Source organism: Drosophila subobscura, chromosome U (genome assembly GCF_008121235.1).
Source record: "Drosophila subobscura isolate 14011-0131.10 chromosome U, UCBerk_Dsub_1.0, whole genome shotgun sequence".
NCBI classification, from domain to species: Eukaryota; Metazoa; Arthropoda; class Insecta; order Diptera; family Drosophilidae; genus Drosophila; species Drosophila subobscura.
Genome location: NC_048534.1, coordinates 4191929 through 4210038, shown reverse-complemented (window position 1 = coordinate 4210038; position 18110 = coordinate 4191929). Strand labels below are relative to the sequence as shown.

Here is an 18110-nt window from a genome sequence, read left to right as displayed (position 1 = left end):
GATCCCGACTAATGGGCGATAAATTAAATTAGTTTTACTTAGCACAACCAGATATGCCCCTTTCAGATATTGAAGCACCTTAACCAAATTTGAACCAAATCAAATCAGGAGGCTGTAGTCATATTTATACCCGGTACTCAAAGAGTAACTAGGGTATATTGTATTTGTGCGAATAACGGTTGTATGTAACGCACAGAAGGAAACGTTTCCGACCCCATAAAGTATATATATTTTTGATCAGAATCAATAGCCGAGTCAACTGAGCCATGTTAGTCTGTCCGTCCGTCTGTCCGTCAGTCTTGTTGAGCGCCGGGATCTCAGACACTATAAAAGCTAGTGCCACCAAATTTTGGCACCAGACTGCTTTATGCTCACACTGAAACCAGTGTATTTAAAAAATGAGCCCCACCCCTTGCGACCCCTCAAAAGGGCGAAAACCTCCCAAACTTAAAATTTTGAAGATAAAAGAAAACTAAACGAGAAGGGACGTGTGAGACGCTTCTTACGCTTCACAACTTTTCTACCCGGCACTCAGTACTACATCTGCACCTTAGTGGTTATTTGTCAAATTTAACATTTTTTCTTCATCTACTTCAACAACACTACTCACGCCAACACGCTCCTTTAGCTCGCCACCTCCCCTAGAGTCACACACTGCAGAGTCAGGGCAGAGACGCGGCAGAGGCAGAGGCAGAGGCAGAGACTTGTCAGAGGCAGAGACTTGTCAGAGGCAGAAGCAGAGTGTGAATGAGAGAATGTGCAAACAACAAATATAAGCTGCGGGACGAGGTGGGTTTGGCCACTGGAAATTAATTTCTTCATTGTGGTCTTCATTCGCAGACAGTCGTCGGTGGCAAAATGTTCTGTGTTGTTCAGACAACACAAATATATGCTAACGAACTGAAATAACAGCTAAGCGACTACAACCGCACTCTCAGTTGGTGGTCCAAAAGAAGTCAACAAACAAAATGACAAGTGGAGTAAGGCTTTATTTTGGTAAGACTAAAGGATACCTAGGACAGAGGAACAATTTTGAGCTGCAGAAAGATAGAAAGTATAGTAAATAATGGCAGGGTATACATGGAATACATATTTCCACATAGCCGATCCGATTGGACCATTATTATAGCCAGAATGAAGAAATTAATTTGCAGTGGCTAAACCCACCCCGCCCGCAGCTGATATTTGTTTTTTTTCACATTCTCGCATCCACACTCTGCTTCGCGCAGTGTGCGGCCTCTGCCCCTGCCGTTCCTCTGCCGCTGCCGTGGCTAAACCCACCCCGTCCCGCAGCTTATATTTGTTTTTTTCATATTCTCTCATTCATACTCTGCTTCTGCAGTGTGCGGCCTCTTCCTTTTCTTCTGCCGCAAGTCTGCAGTGTGCGGGCCTAGGGAAGGGTGGCGAGCTAAAGGAGCGGGTTGGCGTGAGAAGGGTTTGTTGATGTAGGTGACAGATGAAGAAAAAATTTGAAATTTGACAAAAAACCGCTAAGGTACAGATGAAGCACTGAGTGCCGGGTATAAAAGTTGTGACTCGTAAGAAGCGTCTCACACGTCCCTTCTCGTTTTATTTGTATTCCGCTCAGGATTTCCCAACACCCATTAATGACACAAATATATAAACATTTGATTTGTATCTTTCGATATATTAGAGGAATTTTTACAAAATGCTTCTTTTAAATTGTCATGAAGAATTACATAATAAATGTTGCAATTAAAGAATAAATTTATCATTTTGAAGGGAAATAAAAGTAATGTCAAAAAAGCTTTCACGTCATTCGATAAAAAAGAGCAATTTAGTTTCCATTTTCTTGACTCCCACAGTTTTCTAGAACTCACCAAGTGTAATCAGAAAAGAAGCTGTGGGAATGTTGCAATGTCATGAAAGGGTTTTAAAGGTCATGGCTGAAAAATTGCACATTAAGCATGCAAGTGGGGTTATTTATGGTTTTGTTCTTAGTTTATTAATATTACTATTCTGATAATATATTTAATTACATCATTTCTAAATTATATTATAAAGTTAGATTGGTCAGATTGGAATATTATTAACGAAAGGTGTAATATTTTTGGGAAGGTTTATTTAGTTTATATGTTTCATGGTTCGATCTAACCAAAGTCTTGGTTTATCCATGCTATGGTTAATCTAGTTTTAATGTAGGATTTCCTTCTTTACTAATGGCGTATTCGTATAGTGTCCATATCCCTTTTTTTCCCTCATATAAGAATGTTTGCCTCCGGATGTTTCATGTCTTGGGATTTATGTCTTGAAGGCTCTCGAGTTTCCTCAACATTTATGAGTTTCCTTTACGACTGTTGCTCCCAACATAAAGTAAAATAAAGTTCCTTCAGGCACATTTTCCACCCTTTCGTTTTTCATTTTTTTGCTGTTTTGAATAAAGTTTTTGCCCGTTTTTTCGGGGGGAAAATATGCAAAACTTGAGAAGCATTTTTCGTATTGTATTTGTGTTTGAGGCCGCTACATGCATATTTCAGTCATAAAATACACTCCTTCAAGCATATGCAAATGCAGATAAAGAAAAGGCAGCGAGCAGGACCCTTCCCTTTCCACCCCACCATAAATAGGCACTACAGAACTTATTGCTGGGATTTGCATTGGTAATATGCCGGATGAGGGTGCAACCGTACATTGCCCTCACCCTCACTCTTACTCCGTGCTGGGTGGCGGGTTCCTTCATTTCGATTTTTGCTTCATTGAATCAACCAGTCTCCGTCCTGTGCCGTGCCCATTTGTTTGCACTTCCGAACCCACCCGCAGAGCAACCCCCCACGGGGATCTTGGCTTAGAACCTAACTTAAAGTATTATATTCATCATTTACGGTTCAAAGACCAGCAGCATATCATTTATCATCATGTTCTCAGGGACTGAGGCTGGGCTTGGGCACTGGCTCGGAGTCTGTTTCTGGATCTGACTCAGGCTCTGACTCTGTCTCAGGCTCTGGTTTATTTCTCTGGCTGCCTCTGTTTGCATAATGACCCAAATAAACATGTTCGTTGTGTTAGTATATGATATGTTTTCTCTACACTGCCTTCTGCATATTAAAACAGGTGCGTCTCCTGCCATCTCGGCTGAAGGATGCCTCAAATGTGTCCTTGGGTTTTTGGGTGGGTCTGTGCACGGTTGATTATACTGATTGCCTTGCAGATTAGTCTGCGGGCTATTTACTGAATATTGCTTAATTGCTATTCATTACGAAGCTGCGGGCTGTGTGCTACACATTTCTGAGTGCAAATCATGCGAATTATCTGCATATGTGTGTGTGCACTGAACAATGATTGATTATTGTTTAAATAATATTCTTTTAAATTTCTGCATTTGACTGGATGTTCCCTAGTAGCCCAACAATACATTTTACCTTCCTTATTATTTTTGTATAGTTTTTGCTAAACATTTTATGTTGACTTTTCTCTCCCTCCATTGACCCTTTCGATTTCACAATCAATACACGTAGCCATTGAATATTTTCCCATGTCAATCAAATTTAACCTCTATTTGGCATTCTTTTTTTTTACATACATACATATATACTTGAGGGGAGACTTTTATATGTAAGTATTATCGATAGCCTTTGGGGGTTGCCATTGCCAAGTGGTTCTTGACATTGAATGTACATAGGTCCTGTGCGCACACCCCAGGTTGACCCTGGTTGTTCTACCTGGTGTCCTCTGTGCGTTCCCTCCTTAAAGGAGGGACATCCCTCCTTTTGTTTGACATGGCATATCCGTAATGCAATTAGTTTAACCTCAGGTTCGCGAATGAAGACACGAACGCAATGCACAAATGATTATTTTGCCATTTATTATTTACACAACAATTAACAAGGAAAACGGTGTTGGTTTTCATTCAGGGCCAAGGCAGCTGCGCTGTGACCTTTGCTTAAAGCGCTGAAAATCGAAGACAACAGGAAAATGTACCTTTCAGATGGCAGACAAGACACCAAAAACTCTTTGGCCACAAAAAAATACAAGAAAAATTCCTTTCAATGAATGGCCCAACGTCACGCAATCTAGTGGCAGCCACAATGTAATTTTCGCAGTGCATTCATAAGGCATTTTCTTCTTCAAGCATTTATGCTCCTTTTTTTTTTGTTTTTTATTTTTCCCTGTGCCCCAATTTTAAGCTCATTTGGATGGAAAGCTGACTCTTCCCTGCCGCTGTTGCTGTTCCTTTTGCTAGTCCGGATAATTAGGTTCTCGACTTTTAATGCAGACAGTCGTCGGTGGCAAAATGTTCTGTGTTGTTCAGACAACACAAATATATGCTAACGAACTGAAATAACAGCTAAGCGACTACAACCGCACTCTCAGTTGGTGGTCCAAAAGAAGTCAACAAACAAAATGACAAGTGAAGTAAGGCTTTATTTTGGTAAGACTAAAGGATACCTAGGACAGAGGAACAATTTTTAGCTGCAGAAAGATAGAAAGTATAGTAAATAATGGCAGGGTATACATGGAATACATATTTCGTACAAAATACCACACAAAAATCATAATTTTTGCAAAATGTCGGTGGCCAAATAGCCAATAAATAAAGCTTAATATTTTCCAGATGGTAAGCTAAAACCAGAAAGTGTTTGGGTATACATAATAGATTCATTACAATCAGATGTAAACCTTAAGTTATTCATAAAAAAAGGTTTTCCATAGAACAAAACATTTATTATCAAAGCATTTATAAGCCATATTTCGTTTAAAAAAATTTTAGTTAATTTGGAAGGGAAAATAGAGTCTGCTAGTGTTACTAAAACTATTGGTTCCTTTAAAATATTGTAGATACATATTATCACAGCTCTGATTTCTGAAATAGAATAGAAAACACTTTTGGCCACTTCTTCTACCCATAAGAAATACTGCCAACCGTCTACAGGGTAAACAATTAGTTCCACAACTGTGGCAAGGGGTCGCATTGTGGCATGAATTAGGGGCACTCTGCTTCCTGTCTGCTAACAACACAGAAGATGAACAGTAGTATTTTTTTTTTTTTTTTTGGTGTGGTATATTATGACTACGGGGGGTGGGGGGCTCGGCACTTGTGAGACATGGCAAATCATGGGGGCCATAAACCACAACAAACGTCAAAACAATTTCCGGCTGCACAAGTCGACGACATTATGACGCAGTTTTGTATATTTAAATAATGTTGCTTCTGCCACGGCAAGGATGAGGATGGTGCCAGAGGAGAAAGTGGTTGGGAAATTGTTGAAGCAACTGAATCAAAAAGAGAAAACTTTCCTGCGCGCTATAGAAAAGTTTTGGATGTTATAAATATCCGATTATGGGACTAAAACTATGAATATCTTAGGGTTACAGAAGGGAATGTGGTCTTGATAAGCGATTAGTAAATAATTAATACTACTATTAGCCTAAATGATTGAACGTTACCTAAATAAAGATTTCATTCGAATTTAAAGCATGGCAACATTTATTTAGCTATCTTTCATGGCTTCTGAAACTAATCAATTCTTTGTAGTCCTTTACATTCCACTGACATCCACCAATCAATTGTATCCATTATTCTGCCCTTCATTTATGCGCTTCCATTTCATTTGGTGTACCCACAAAATGGAACCACTACAACAAATGTGGAAAACCCATAGAGATGGGTTTGTGACACAATATGGATCGAAAAAACAGAACAGAATAGAACAAACAACAAATCAAGCGGTTCACCATTCAAAACAGAATGAAACCTGAAACTGGACAAAAAGAGGGATAACAGCAACAAGAACAACAACATCAACAACGCCAGCAGCAACAAAAACAACAGCAAAAGTAGTTGGGAGGGGGAAACAAAAACCCATTTAGTTTAGAGCAGAAATTTCCATGAATTTCGATGTGTGGCGGTGGCCAGGCGGTGGCCAGGTGCCAGGGATGGGACAGGCTACAAAATAAATGAGAAACGTGAGAGAGAGAGAGAGAGAGAGAGAGAGAGAGAGAGAGAGAGAGAAAGAGAGAGAGAGAGCTTAAAATGTTTTTAGATTTTCTGTCAAAGTGCAATTGTTCCGATTACGGGGGCGTTTTCGGGGCACGTTCCAGCCATCGCATTTTGTATGTAAATGGGCGGGATCATCCAAACTCTGTCTCTAGGGCGGTATAATTGAATATTTACATTGCCATGATTTGTTTTTGGTTAAGAAAAGAGTAGAAATAAAGGTTCCCATTTGGACATATGTATGTACATATGTACATATGTATGTATGTACGTACATACATATGTACATACATATGTACATACATATGTATTATGGAAGGCGTTTAACTGAGGTCAAAGACTCTCGCTGCCCTAAGCAAAGTCTAACCCAAGCGACTTGCATGTTTATTTTCACCATAAAACGGCAATAAAAAAATCTTTGAAAATCTTGGAAAATCAGGAAAAGTTTCTTATTTGTCGGTCTTATAAGCGTACACGCAAATGAGCACCCAAACACACGCACAGCTCCACAGGGGAATCAATTTGATATAAAATTCTTCATTTACAAAATTAAAATTCATTCATTCAATCGAGGAGAAGGAAAAGGCGGAATGCGGAGAAGCCAACGTTAAAAGTGCCATGAAAATTATTTTCACATGAGGCAGGAGCTGCTGTTTCAAGTACTCGGAACCGCCAACGTCTGGGAAAATAAATACAAATTAAATAACAGCCGAAGAAAAACAAGCAGTAAGTGCCAAAAAGTGCGCAAAAAAGTTGTACGCGTGTGAGTTGCACTTAAACCCAGGGAAAACCAAGAAAAAGAGATAAAGAGACTGACTGAAAAGCAGAGAGAGAGAAAGAGAGAGCGTAGAGCAGGTGAGGCAGAAAAAGCCTTAAAGCTTATTTTGGTTTCAGTAAAAACAAAGTGGAAAACAAAGTAATGAGGCCATAATTACGAGTTAGAAATTACCACGGGCAGGGTTTTCTTCTACTTAACCAACCCCTAGTGCAGCTTAAAACTCAGTAAAGATTTCCCTTCACCTCTAAGGTTTCCCTTCCCCTCTAAGCTTCCACCCGACAATCAAAGCAGCAGCTAATCAAGGCAATTCCGCTACCCGTTTAGATGCCATCCATTAAGCTACCAGACATCTTGTAATTTGATGGCCTTCTAGTTGATTGTTAAATTTATGAACAGCTCCCATTCAAAGGTAATTGCCAGTTAAACGGATAGCACCAGACCCCTTACAACAATGAATAAAACCCGTTTTATTGAATGATTTGCCAAAAGCTTTGCCGGACTTGGAGCAAAGGATATTTACGCCCTTCGCTCACGGCACTTACTTTTACGCACCTTCAATTTATTTTGATTTGCCAGAAATGTTTCATGCCTGAAAATATCCACAATATTACAATATACGAATATATGTGTATGTAGGTATCTCGAACCGTATTACCAGAAAGCTTTGGACCGCCCAGCAGGGAGACCCCACAGACCCAGACCCAGAGCAGGACGCAGACCGAAAAGAGATTACTTTAGGGCGCTCCGCCACCGGACACAATGGGCTTGTCACTTGGCTCTCTCAGTGGAGTGGGACTTTATTATTTTATTTTTTGTGCAGGGTACGCGTGAAAAATTAAGGTATACGCGTGCTAAGGGCTTAAAATATATCAAACGTTTTGCATCTTACCTTTGTCTGATGTGCATTAATTTAATTTAATTTGTAGAACAAATTTAGAACATTTGTAGAGCTTAAAGAGCTTGTTATCGCACCTAAAAAATGTTGAAGATTCTCTTTGACAGTTTCGCATGCTTCACATATTTTCTTCTTATTTTAACCGCTACAATTAGCTACCAAAAGAAATCTACCAAATACTGGGTATGCCCTCAGTCCTCAGTAAATATCGTATTTTATTTTCTGTCTTTTCATTTTTCTTCAGTGTGCTTTTGCGTGCGTTGGAACTTTTAATGACAAATTTAATTAAAAATCAGCAATAGAAATTATGTGATAACCTGCACGTGTGAAGTAACGATCTTTAGCAGAGGGGCTCCCATTGATGGGTAGACCATTTTCTTGATTTTCTCCTCAATCATCCAATCCATGCCCTATAGCGAGTAGAACTCTCTCTACGGCCGCTAACTGGTGTTAATGCTTTGCTATCAATTTTTGGATGCTGTTATGCATGTCCATAAATTCTAGAAAAACAAACAGCGAGTACTCAACAAAGTGGCCATCATAAAACTCGGGAGAGTAAATCACACTTTTCATTTGTGTGTTTTTGCATTCCCGAAAGCATAAATTAAATTTAACGCTAAAGAGCAAAGCGAAAACGAGGAGAGAGAACCAGCGAAGGAGAAGCAAATCAATTTTCTGCCCCCTGGGGAGGAGTCTTGCCTGAACTTTGAGAGAAATTCCATTGAAGATGGCGCTAAAATGATAAACTTATGAGCCTGAGCCTTCGTCTTTGCCTTCCTCCAACCTGCAGGCCAGGAATATTATTTTGTGTGTGCTTTGCAGCTTGGATTGGGTTTGGGTTGGGTTGGATAGCGGGCGGCGGTCTGGTTAAAGGTGATGGCTGAGGGATCTTTGCCACAAGGACAAATGATTACGAGCGCTAGATACCAGCAGGCACACACACACAAAATGGCGGCAATGCCTCAGGGTGCTTTCTGACACCTCGACAAGTGCTGGCAGAATCGGAAGAGCTTCGTGGAGTATATATTTTGGGTTTGAGATCAGATTGACAGGCGGCAGAAAAGGCAAAAAGTGCAGAAGTGCTAAAGAGAACAACTGATTGATACTCAGCATGCTTTAGATTTATAATGAAATTAAATAATTGCCTTCCAACTTTTGTCTTCTAAATGCTCCCTAAATTGTCTTAAAATTTAATGGATTTTTATACACTTCCATGCTAAGCTCCCAGCTGCAGTGACCCGCAGGTATCCTTTTTCTATCACCTTCTGCAGGGTGTCAAGTGTGATAACGCTCTTGAATTTCAAATAAGCCCAACCACAAGTTGTGCAATTTTGGCGTAGAAAGTTGTTTGTCGGTGTTAAAGTAAGCTCCCAATTAATTGAATCAAATGCCAAAACTTAGCTTATCCACTACACAGGCTAAAGGCACACTTACACACAGACCAAATGGCGTGTGAAAAACTTGTCAAAATGTCGCCACGGACGTGATGTGTGATACAGCAGGATAAATGCAGCTAGTATGAGATGAAAGATTAACTCCACGGCAAGGGTTAAGGAAACTTTTTGGGCAGAGAATGTGCAGAGTGCAAATGTCACATTGGGTGGAAAGAAGGTTTATCGAAGAACGAAATGTCACAAGGTTGCCTTAATACAAGTGCAAGTGTCACCTGTTTTGACAATGTCAAACACCGCAGATTTAAACTTAGCTTTTCACTATTTTAGCTATTTCACTTTTCGCAATATAACCTAAGGTTTGAAAGTTCTGAATCGGTTGCAAGGCGGGAACTCAGTGACCAAGTGAATTGCAAAAGAGGATGAAAATACCCATTGCATTTAAGCGGTAATACTTGTCACTCGTTTTGAGAATGATAAGGGATCTTTGAAAACCCTTTAAATAGCTTTTTTTTAACAGTTCTTCGATTAAAATTAACAATTTCAGGGGAAACTTTAAACAATTTGAAAGAAAATATGCAGATTGTATAAGTTCGTGTAAATCGTATAAATTTAATACAGTTGATGAACTTGTAGTATCTCTGCAATGACGTGCTGTGCTCTTACATTAAAACTTTATACAACAGTTTTTTTTTTAAATCCGGTAACGTCTTTTTTTTAATAATAAAAGTGCGATATAAACTGAAGAAAAGGCGTTGCCATGCCCATTTTTTCAAAATACCCTCCCCTCACTAATATGAACTAATATCAAAAAACTAAATCAAAAAATATTCCTATTAGTTTTTGACTCAAATAGTGGTCAAGCTCCCCATAGTGCAGAGACTCTGTGCCTGTGCCTCTGCCCTCTCGTCGAATACGTTATGTCATTGTTTTGCTTGCAAATGTCGCAGCATCTAATGTGTGTTTGTGAGTCTCTGTGTGTTTGCGGCATTTGCAATTTGATTAGTACAAAGGACACGGTGAGCAGCAGCAGAGAACTGAATTCATTCGAGTTTTAGCCCTGCCCACAACTTTTGGTACTCGACTGTGGCTTTGTGGCTTAATACGCGTCAGAATGGTTGGCCTTTTGTTGAATGCTGTAGCAAAATGCCCTCAACTTTTCATGCTAGACAGTGGCTTTGTGGCTTAATACGCTCCAGATTGTTGGCCTTTGTCTATCAAAATTATATGATAATTTTCGATGAGTTCAATCATCTTATAATTATCATAAATTTTATATTAAAATGTATGTATATGACTTATCTAGAGTGCGTACAACCATCGGATAGTTTGCTTTTCCTGTATTTTATTTCACGCGTTTTATACCCGGTACTCAAAGAGTAAATAGGGTATATTGTATTTGTGCGAATAACGGTTGTACATATGTACATACATATGTAACGCACAGAAAGAAACGTTTCCGACCCCATAAAGTATGTATGTATATTCTTGATCAGCATCAATAGCCGAGTCGATAGAGCCATGGCTGTCTGTCCGTCCGTCCGTCTGTCCGTCCGTTCGTCTGTCCGTCTGACCGTCTGTCCGTCTTGTTTGTCGGCTAGTTCTCAGAGACTATAAGAGCAGTGCACTGTTACAAGTGTATTTCAAAAATGAGCCCCGCCCCCTTCCGCCTATGCAAAAGGGAGAAAACCTCCCAAATCTAAAATTTTGAAGATAAAAGAAATCTAAAAACTTCATTCCGTAGGGAATGACCATATCTATCAGATCACCGATTGGGATCCGATTGGATCATTATTATAGCCACAATGAAGAAATTAACTTCCAGTGGCTAAACCCACCCCGTCCCGCAGCTTATATTTGTTTTTTGCACATTCTCTCATTCACACCCTGCTTCGCGCAGTGGCAGAGGCCTCCGCCTCTGACACGTCTCTGCCTCTGCCGCGTCTCTGCCCTGACTCTGCAGTGTGTTGCTCTAGGGGAGGGTGGCGAGCTAAAGGAGCGTGTTGGCGTGAGAAGTGTTGTTGATGTAGATGACAGATGAAGAAAAAATGTTAAATTTGACAAATTACCGCTAAGGTGCAGATTTAGTACTGAGTGCCGGATATAGAAGTTGTGACGCGTAAGAAGCGTCTCACAGGTCCCTTCTCGTTTTTCTCATTTTTTTGCGTTTGATTAATTTTCCAGCTAAAAGTTTTCATCTCCCCACCATTCCCATCGTCTGGACCATCATAATTATAATGTCATATTTATGCGGCTGCCCGACAACACCGACACTTGAGCATGATGGATGATGGCCCGCCTCAAACATATTTTCAAGGTCCGTTTCCGTCTCGGGGCCATTGTTTCAATTCTTATCTTTAGTTGTGGTCCTGCCTAATTAATGAGCCCCTCCAGTAGGTGCCTTCCCATGCCCAGTGCAGAGTCTCCACCTCTGTTCAGGGGAAATTACAAGGCACTTTAGCTTGTCTCTATAGCAAAGCTTCCTTTGTTCATTTGGCAATGTGGAATGTGCTCAACGTACAAGTTAAATTACCTCTGGGAGCATGGCCCAGACTTCCTCTGGAATAGAATGTTTCATGTCACATTAGAACTAATTTGGAATACAGTCAGGCAACTGATTGCTCTACAACAAAAGTTAAGTGTCTATTATTTCCAGAAAGTGTGTGGCTAGGATGTCTTTGCTGTGGTTTTTATTTAAATTATATTTGTTTTGGGAGCTGAAAAGAACATTTTCATATTTTATTTTTTATTTGAAAATCCATCAAAGTAGATTTGATTCGCCAGTAGCAGCTGCCCTTGCTGTTAATTTAGCATAAAATATTATTTAAAAATTCTTTTTATTCGGAAATCTTCCACCACAAAATTTCTAATTTTCGCTTAAATTATGCTGCAGTGGGTTCGATTGCTAAGACCTCAAGGCATAACTATGCAAATAGCAGGACAAGCCAAGGAAACATGTTTTGCACTGCGTTTGATGTCTAAGGGAAAGGGTCCACCCGCGAGAAATCCACCCACGATATGCACAAAAAGACCCACAGAAAAGAGTCCACATCAGGCGAAAAGTGCTCCCTCGAAAAGTCCAACTGCAAAAAGTCCTACGAAAGGTCCTCCTGCAAAAAGTTCTCCAATAAAAAGTCCCCCCCTGACCAAGCAGAAAGACGAAACGGCTATTAGAGGTGGCAGTAAATGCAGGCCCAAAAATAAATGTAAGAGCCCAACGACTGATAAGCCTGCACCTGGAGCCGTGAAGAAAAGCTGCGATGATTTGCTTAACAAAAGGAGTGGCAAGAAAATACAGAGTCTAACGGAAATCCAAGGCGGTGGATCCTGCGCTCCGAAACGCACCCCAGACCCACCCCACAGTGTTGGCATGGAGCGTTGGCGCAGCATATCCCTTTACGCCATATTGCCAATGGTGGCCATACTTACACTCCTGGTACTTAGCTCACACAAGGAGCACGAGCATCCAGAGTTCAAGTATTATCCACACATGTACAAGCGAACAAAGCCTTATTGGTTCAAGGATGGAAATCGAACTGCATTTCATAATAGCCATCAGAATGCCTTGCCTCCCGCTGGCTATGAGGATGAAATAGATGAGCTGGGAGTGGGACAGGGATCAGAGACGGAAAAGGACAAGAAGCAACGTCTGAGCGATTTTGAAAAATTACTGAAAGACTGGAAAAAGCATGTCGAAGCGCATTAGCAGAAGAAACGGTAAGAAAGCACAAACAAAGGAGAAGAAAATTAAGTAGAAACGATAGGAAAATTACACTGAAACGTGAAGAAAAATACACAGAAACAAGGCGAAAATATATGGAAAAATAGAATTTTAACAGATTAATCTTCACAGATATTCCTCATCTACAAATGTGGGCGAGGGCATTTCTTGGCTGTGTTATTTTTTCGGGAATATCCTTTGTTGAGAGCTTCTCAGAATGAACACAGAAATTATATCGCTCGCTTTGTAAATTTCATCAGAATCGTTTTGAGACTCTAAGTACATATTTCAAAATTGATTTTTCGGAAACTAGAAACTAAATTTTTTGATATTTTCTTTTTGCTATAAAATATGCTGCACATAATTCGATGCTTAAACCGTTTCAACATAGCCAGACATGCAAAAAGTTGCAATAGTATGTCCCAGGGCACATTTCAACTTAAGACCAATGGTACGGAGATTGAAGAATTCGCTGCCAAGGACGAAACGATCATTTGCGGCGGCAGTAGATGCAAACCAAGAAAAAAGACTCCATGTTCGCCGGTGGGGAAAAAGGGTGCAGGAAGAGTAGGAGGATCTGGAGCAAGCAGCGAGGACTTTCTTATAAAACGTGAGCAAAAAGGTGTCATGATCAACAAGAATCAAACTCTGGCGACCATCCAGGGAGGAGGTAAATCACATGATCCTTGCAAACCAAAGAAAGAAAAGAATGAAAAACATGGCGGTGGGATGAAACGTTGGCGCAACATTTCGCTCTTTGGAGTGCTGCCACTGGTGATCCTACTCACGGGTCTAGTTTTTAGCACCCACAAAGAGCACGAACATCCAGAGTTTCTGTATTATCCCCACATGTACAAACGAACGAAGCCTTATTGGTTCAAGGATGGCAATCGAACTGCCTTTCATAATGGTCACCAGAATGCCTTACCCCCAGCTGGCTATGAAGATGAAATAGATGAAAAGGGCGTGGGCCAGGAACCAGAGACGGAAAAGGACAAAATACAACGACTAAACGATTTCCAAAAATTGCTCAAAGATTGGCAGAAGAATGGCAGCGAGAGTGATGCTCATGTGAAGCCAGAGACTGTGTCCGCTGAGGCGGTGAAAAAGAGCGCGGGGGCAGAGGAAAAATATCCGGAAGCCACAGCAGAAAAACCACAAGAAGTGGACCAACTATATTCAAAGAAATTGCCGATCTACGATGTCGAAGAAGAGGAATAATATGGGGTAAAAAAAGTGGAAGACACCTGGCATACTTTAACAGGCATTTCGTCTATCATTCTACATGAAAATTCCATAAAATTGTTAAGGCAGCCTTGGATATAATAGCCACAAAAGCTTGGTCGGTCGGGTTTCATTTCAAATACAAATTTATTGCCTGCTTTAAGGCGTAATGCCAAGTTGCAGTTTCCTTTTTGCTTTGACTGTGTGTGTGGGCCGGACGCATGTGCAGCAAAATGCATTTCCAAATGATTTTGTAATTTATTTCTTTTTTGGGGTGGTTGGATTTCATTTGATAAAGCAAAAGGAACAGCTCTGCGCAGCAGAAGCAGCTACAAGATTTACGATGTTTTGGCCCCAAAAAACCCTGAACCATGGCTCGAGCCTGTGTCACACCTCAACCCTTGACCTATGCTCAAGTAGGCTCCAACTGTTTTGTGGCTTTTAGAAATTGCAACTGGCATTTGCGCTTCAACTTAATTGTTGCGGTATCTGAACCATAGCAGATACCCTTTCTTGTGCAATTGAAAAGGGTTCTTGGGTCTACGATTGAAACGGAAATTGGTTGATCGGGAAATCCAGGGAAGGCTCGTAACTTTATGAATATTCAAAGTCTCCTGGCAGCCACACTTTTCAGCAGGGTTGCTGCTTAGTCTCTCAGCCCGCATATCTCTTTCATTGCCGGCGCTGGGTTTTGCCAATTTTCTCACGCCTGTCATACACACTGAAAGGGGAGTCGAAAATCCTTCCCGCAATTTCCAAAAGTTGCTCAAGTCAGGCGCGAAATTCTACGAAAAAGTTGAGCCGGGCTGTCCATGCCGCGAGCAGGCGCCGAATAAAAACTTTGCATAATCTTCGACCAATCCGAACCAATTCCCAACCCATCACCCAACCGACTCCCGGGACAAGTGGTGCGCCCATAAATAATTCAGTATGGAAGGAGGTGAGGCTAAGGAGCCGCCAGTTGAATGCAAATTTAATGAAAATTGTCGCCGGAAAAAGACGTTTGCCAATTGCCCGTTTAAGCTTCTCCTTGCAGCATGCCTCCGATTCGTGCCATTCGAGCCATATAAATTGCCGTGATGCCCATTAATATGCAACACGAGGCATGCCAACGCGTCGCCGACGGCATTTGTTGCAGCACTTTTATTGCACAAATTGGTGGCACGGAGGCTGGGCTGCCAATCGACCCGGCGATGCGATGGTTGTCTGGCTAAATTGGCTTCCAATAACACGACCCCTGACGAGCGGGGAGTCGACTGAACTGGGGGTCGGCTTGGATGCGGGTCGTGTCTGGCCCACACATTTCCTTCCCTCTATGCACTTAAAATACATATATCTCTTACGCTCGGCTGACAAACAAAGGTTTTTGGGGGCAACAATAAACCGGCGAGGCCAAAAAAGGGCCGCAAGCTAACCAAGGTCGGGTTGCACACACATATCCGTGTGCACCTTTGCAGGCCCCTGGCCAAGTGTCATCCTAAAATTTGTATGAGCGGATATTTCCCCCATGCCATCTAACCACCATTTGAGCCAAATACTGAGCCCTCTGCTCGTTGACGCTTTTCAGCTTAAAGGCAATAAATGGAACGTCTGGCAGACATGAATATGTGCAACATTTTATTGGGGGACTGCTAAAAATGTGACATTGTAATCAATAGTTTGTTGCAGGATCTAAAATATTCTGCATGGAATATTCTACGTTGAGGCAATAGATACGTATTTTATTTTAGTTTTTAAAAGTTTAATTTGAATTTTATCAAATGATTGCGGCATTTAAATTTTGTAATGTAGCTGCCAAATGTGCTGCCATACATCATTGCCCATCAAAACACACAGCTAATAATAACGTGTTATTTGAGATAATAATCCATAAAGATCCTTTCGTCTTTGACCCTGATATGCGGCCTCTTGTTTCGGTGGTGCTCTCCCCTTCTGGCCAATCACTGGGGAAAGCAGCTTTCTCTGCCAAAAGTTTCATTCAATTTTCGTTTCATTTGTTTGGCTTGCCAAAAAAAAAAAAAATTGAAAAATTGTGCAGATCATAAATCATGGTTATCATGAGGACTTTCGCACTCCGGTACTCGTAGCCAGAATCCAGTCTCTCTTCTTTCTCTTATTTTTTCCCATCTGCTCACATGTCGGACCACTAGTGGGTGATGTCGGGTGGGTGTACGGTGGGGGTTGGCCATGGTAAAGCATATTTCACTTGGCTCTTGCCGGCATACTCAATTACCACTTAATGTCCTTACTTCAGCACAATTTACGCAAACATTCGGTGCCCGGAGAGGAGGAGATGTGCAAGGCTCTTTGAAAGATAGCAAAATGTAGCCCAAAAATTCCAATTGCCACAGAACGGGCACTGTGCAACATGCAGCAGGCAGCAAAAACAGGAAAAATATCATTTCTCTACAATTTGTTCGCAGTGTGTGGCAAGTTGTAATGACTTTTTCTTTCATTTACCCCCCAACTCCCTAGTTTTTCTTCATTTTTGCTGGCAAAAGGCCGCACAAGAAAATTGCACAAGTTTTTTGGCAGTTTCGGTTTAAGTCCCTATTTCTTGTGTTTGCTGCCTGACTTCTTGCGTGATTTGTATACATTAAATTAAGTTGCAAAATGCTGAACAGTAAAGCCCAATGAAACGGGCACGGAAATGGAGTACTCCACTGATTTGCATAAGTGAAGACTATTTTTAGTGGCTTTAATGTGTGGAAAAATGATTGCAGGGTGTAGTTCTTTTCAGCAAACGAATAGCAGGCGATTGTCTTTCGCCCGTTTAAACAGAAGCTACCCGCAAGGATGTAATCAGTTCTGAAGCTTTCATTGCTCTTGCCGTTTGGCTTTTAATTAAATCAGTATCTGGCAAATCAATTTAGAAGCCCAGGCCCAGGCCCAGCCAGGAATTGAGCGTCAATCTGTGCACCACTTGGCTCATTAAAGCGCCAAACAATTTCCGTTCCGGAAGTCGTCGCCAGCGCGACAATCCACTCCACGCGAACGGCACTCTACCCCATACCCTCATGGCCCATCAGGTGCTCCAAGCGCAGCCGAAGAAGCTCATGAATGGTGCTACAACATTGTAGAAGTTGCGCTGGAATTAAGTTGCTGGTTGCTTAGTTCAGGGAAAACCACAGAACTTTCAGTTAAATTCTAACCAAATCAGACAATTTGCACATGTTTTGCTGAAGCTCAGAATTAACCAGGGAAACTCGAGAAGCATTCTGTAACATTTATTTAGTAGGATTTAATTTATCACAAAAACAGCAGAAAGATCTCCCCGTAACAGTCATTCCCATCAACATAATTACAACCAAAACAGCACCTACCATAATAATAATAATAACAATTTACACTTACAGGGGTATGTGCAAACCGTTTTTCTGGTTGGGTTAAGTAAACCATTAGACAAATATTCCAGTTGCCATTTGCCATTCAAACTAATTGCAATGCAAACTCAGGTGAGCAGTGCCTGGTAAATGGTTAAAAAATCTAACAGTCAGCAGAAATACAGCACAACACGAGAGGGAACGTTTGTGAGCCGCTTTGTACGCGACACCACTTTTATACCCGGTACTTAGTCACTATATCAGGAAACTAAGTTGTTTTTTGTTCGAATACACTTGAAATACACTGTAACAGTGTGATATCCCAGCCCTCTGGATGCAAAATTTGGTGGCTCCAGCTTTTATAGTCTCTGATATCCAGGTGCTCAGTACCCAGTACAGGGTATAAAAACATATGAAAGCCTGAACAACAAAAAATAGCAACAGAAACTGAAGCTGCAGACAAAAAATGCTATCACTAAAATAATGATACAAATTGTGGGTGAAAAAGAGGGTAGAATACAATTTCATAGAATAATCGTCATAGAATGTTTACTGAGCATAGTTCTTCACATTTGCCATGGGCTTGTGCTTCCTTTCATAACTGGAAAACGTACAATTAATGAACAAATTGACAGGCAAACCAACAGAAAGACAGACAGAAAGACAGACAGAAAGAAAAACATTTTGCATCGTGAAATGCCACGATTGAAAGCCAATGCTCGGTGCAATCTTGTGGAACAAAATCCAGTACGAGCTTTATTCGAAATGCGATAATATTTGAAAATGATTTCATGCCATGGCCATGTGCCATTGACAAGTGCA

General features: G+C 41.0%; 3 protein-coding genes across 4 annotated transcripts in view; all 3 read left to right on the top strand.

The window, feature by feature from the left end:
• Positions 1–18110, top strand: part of LOC117901268 (trissin receptor) — a 51906-nt gene that overhangs the window by 6473 nt on the left and 27323 nt on the right. The window lies entirely within an intron of this gene.
• Positions 11871–12734, top strand: LOC117901270. Its single transcript, XM_034811965.1, has one exon. It carries the CDS (start codon positions 11905–11907, stop codon positions 12724–12726), a length of 822 nt encoding a protein of 273 aa, XP_034667856.1. The 5' UTR covers positions 11871–11904; the 3' UTR covers positions 12727–12734.
• On the top strand, positions 12849–14141 carry LOC117901269. The gene has a single exon (XM_034811964.1). It carries the CDS (start codon positions 13093–13095, stop codon positions 13960–13962), a length of 870 nt encoding a protein of 289 aa, XP_034667855.1. The 5' UTR covers positions 12849–13092; the 3' UTR covers positions 13963–14141.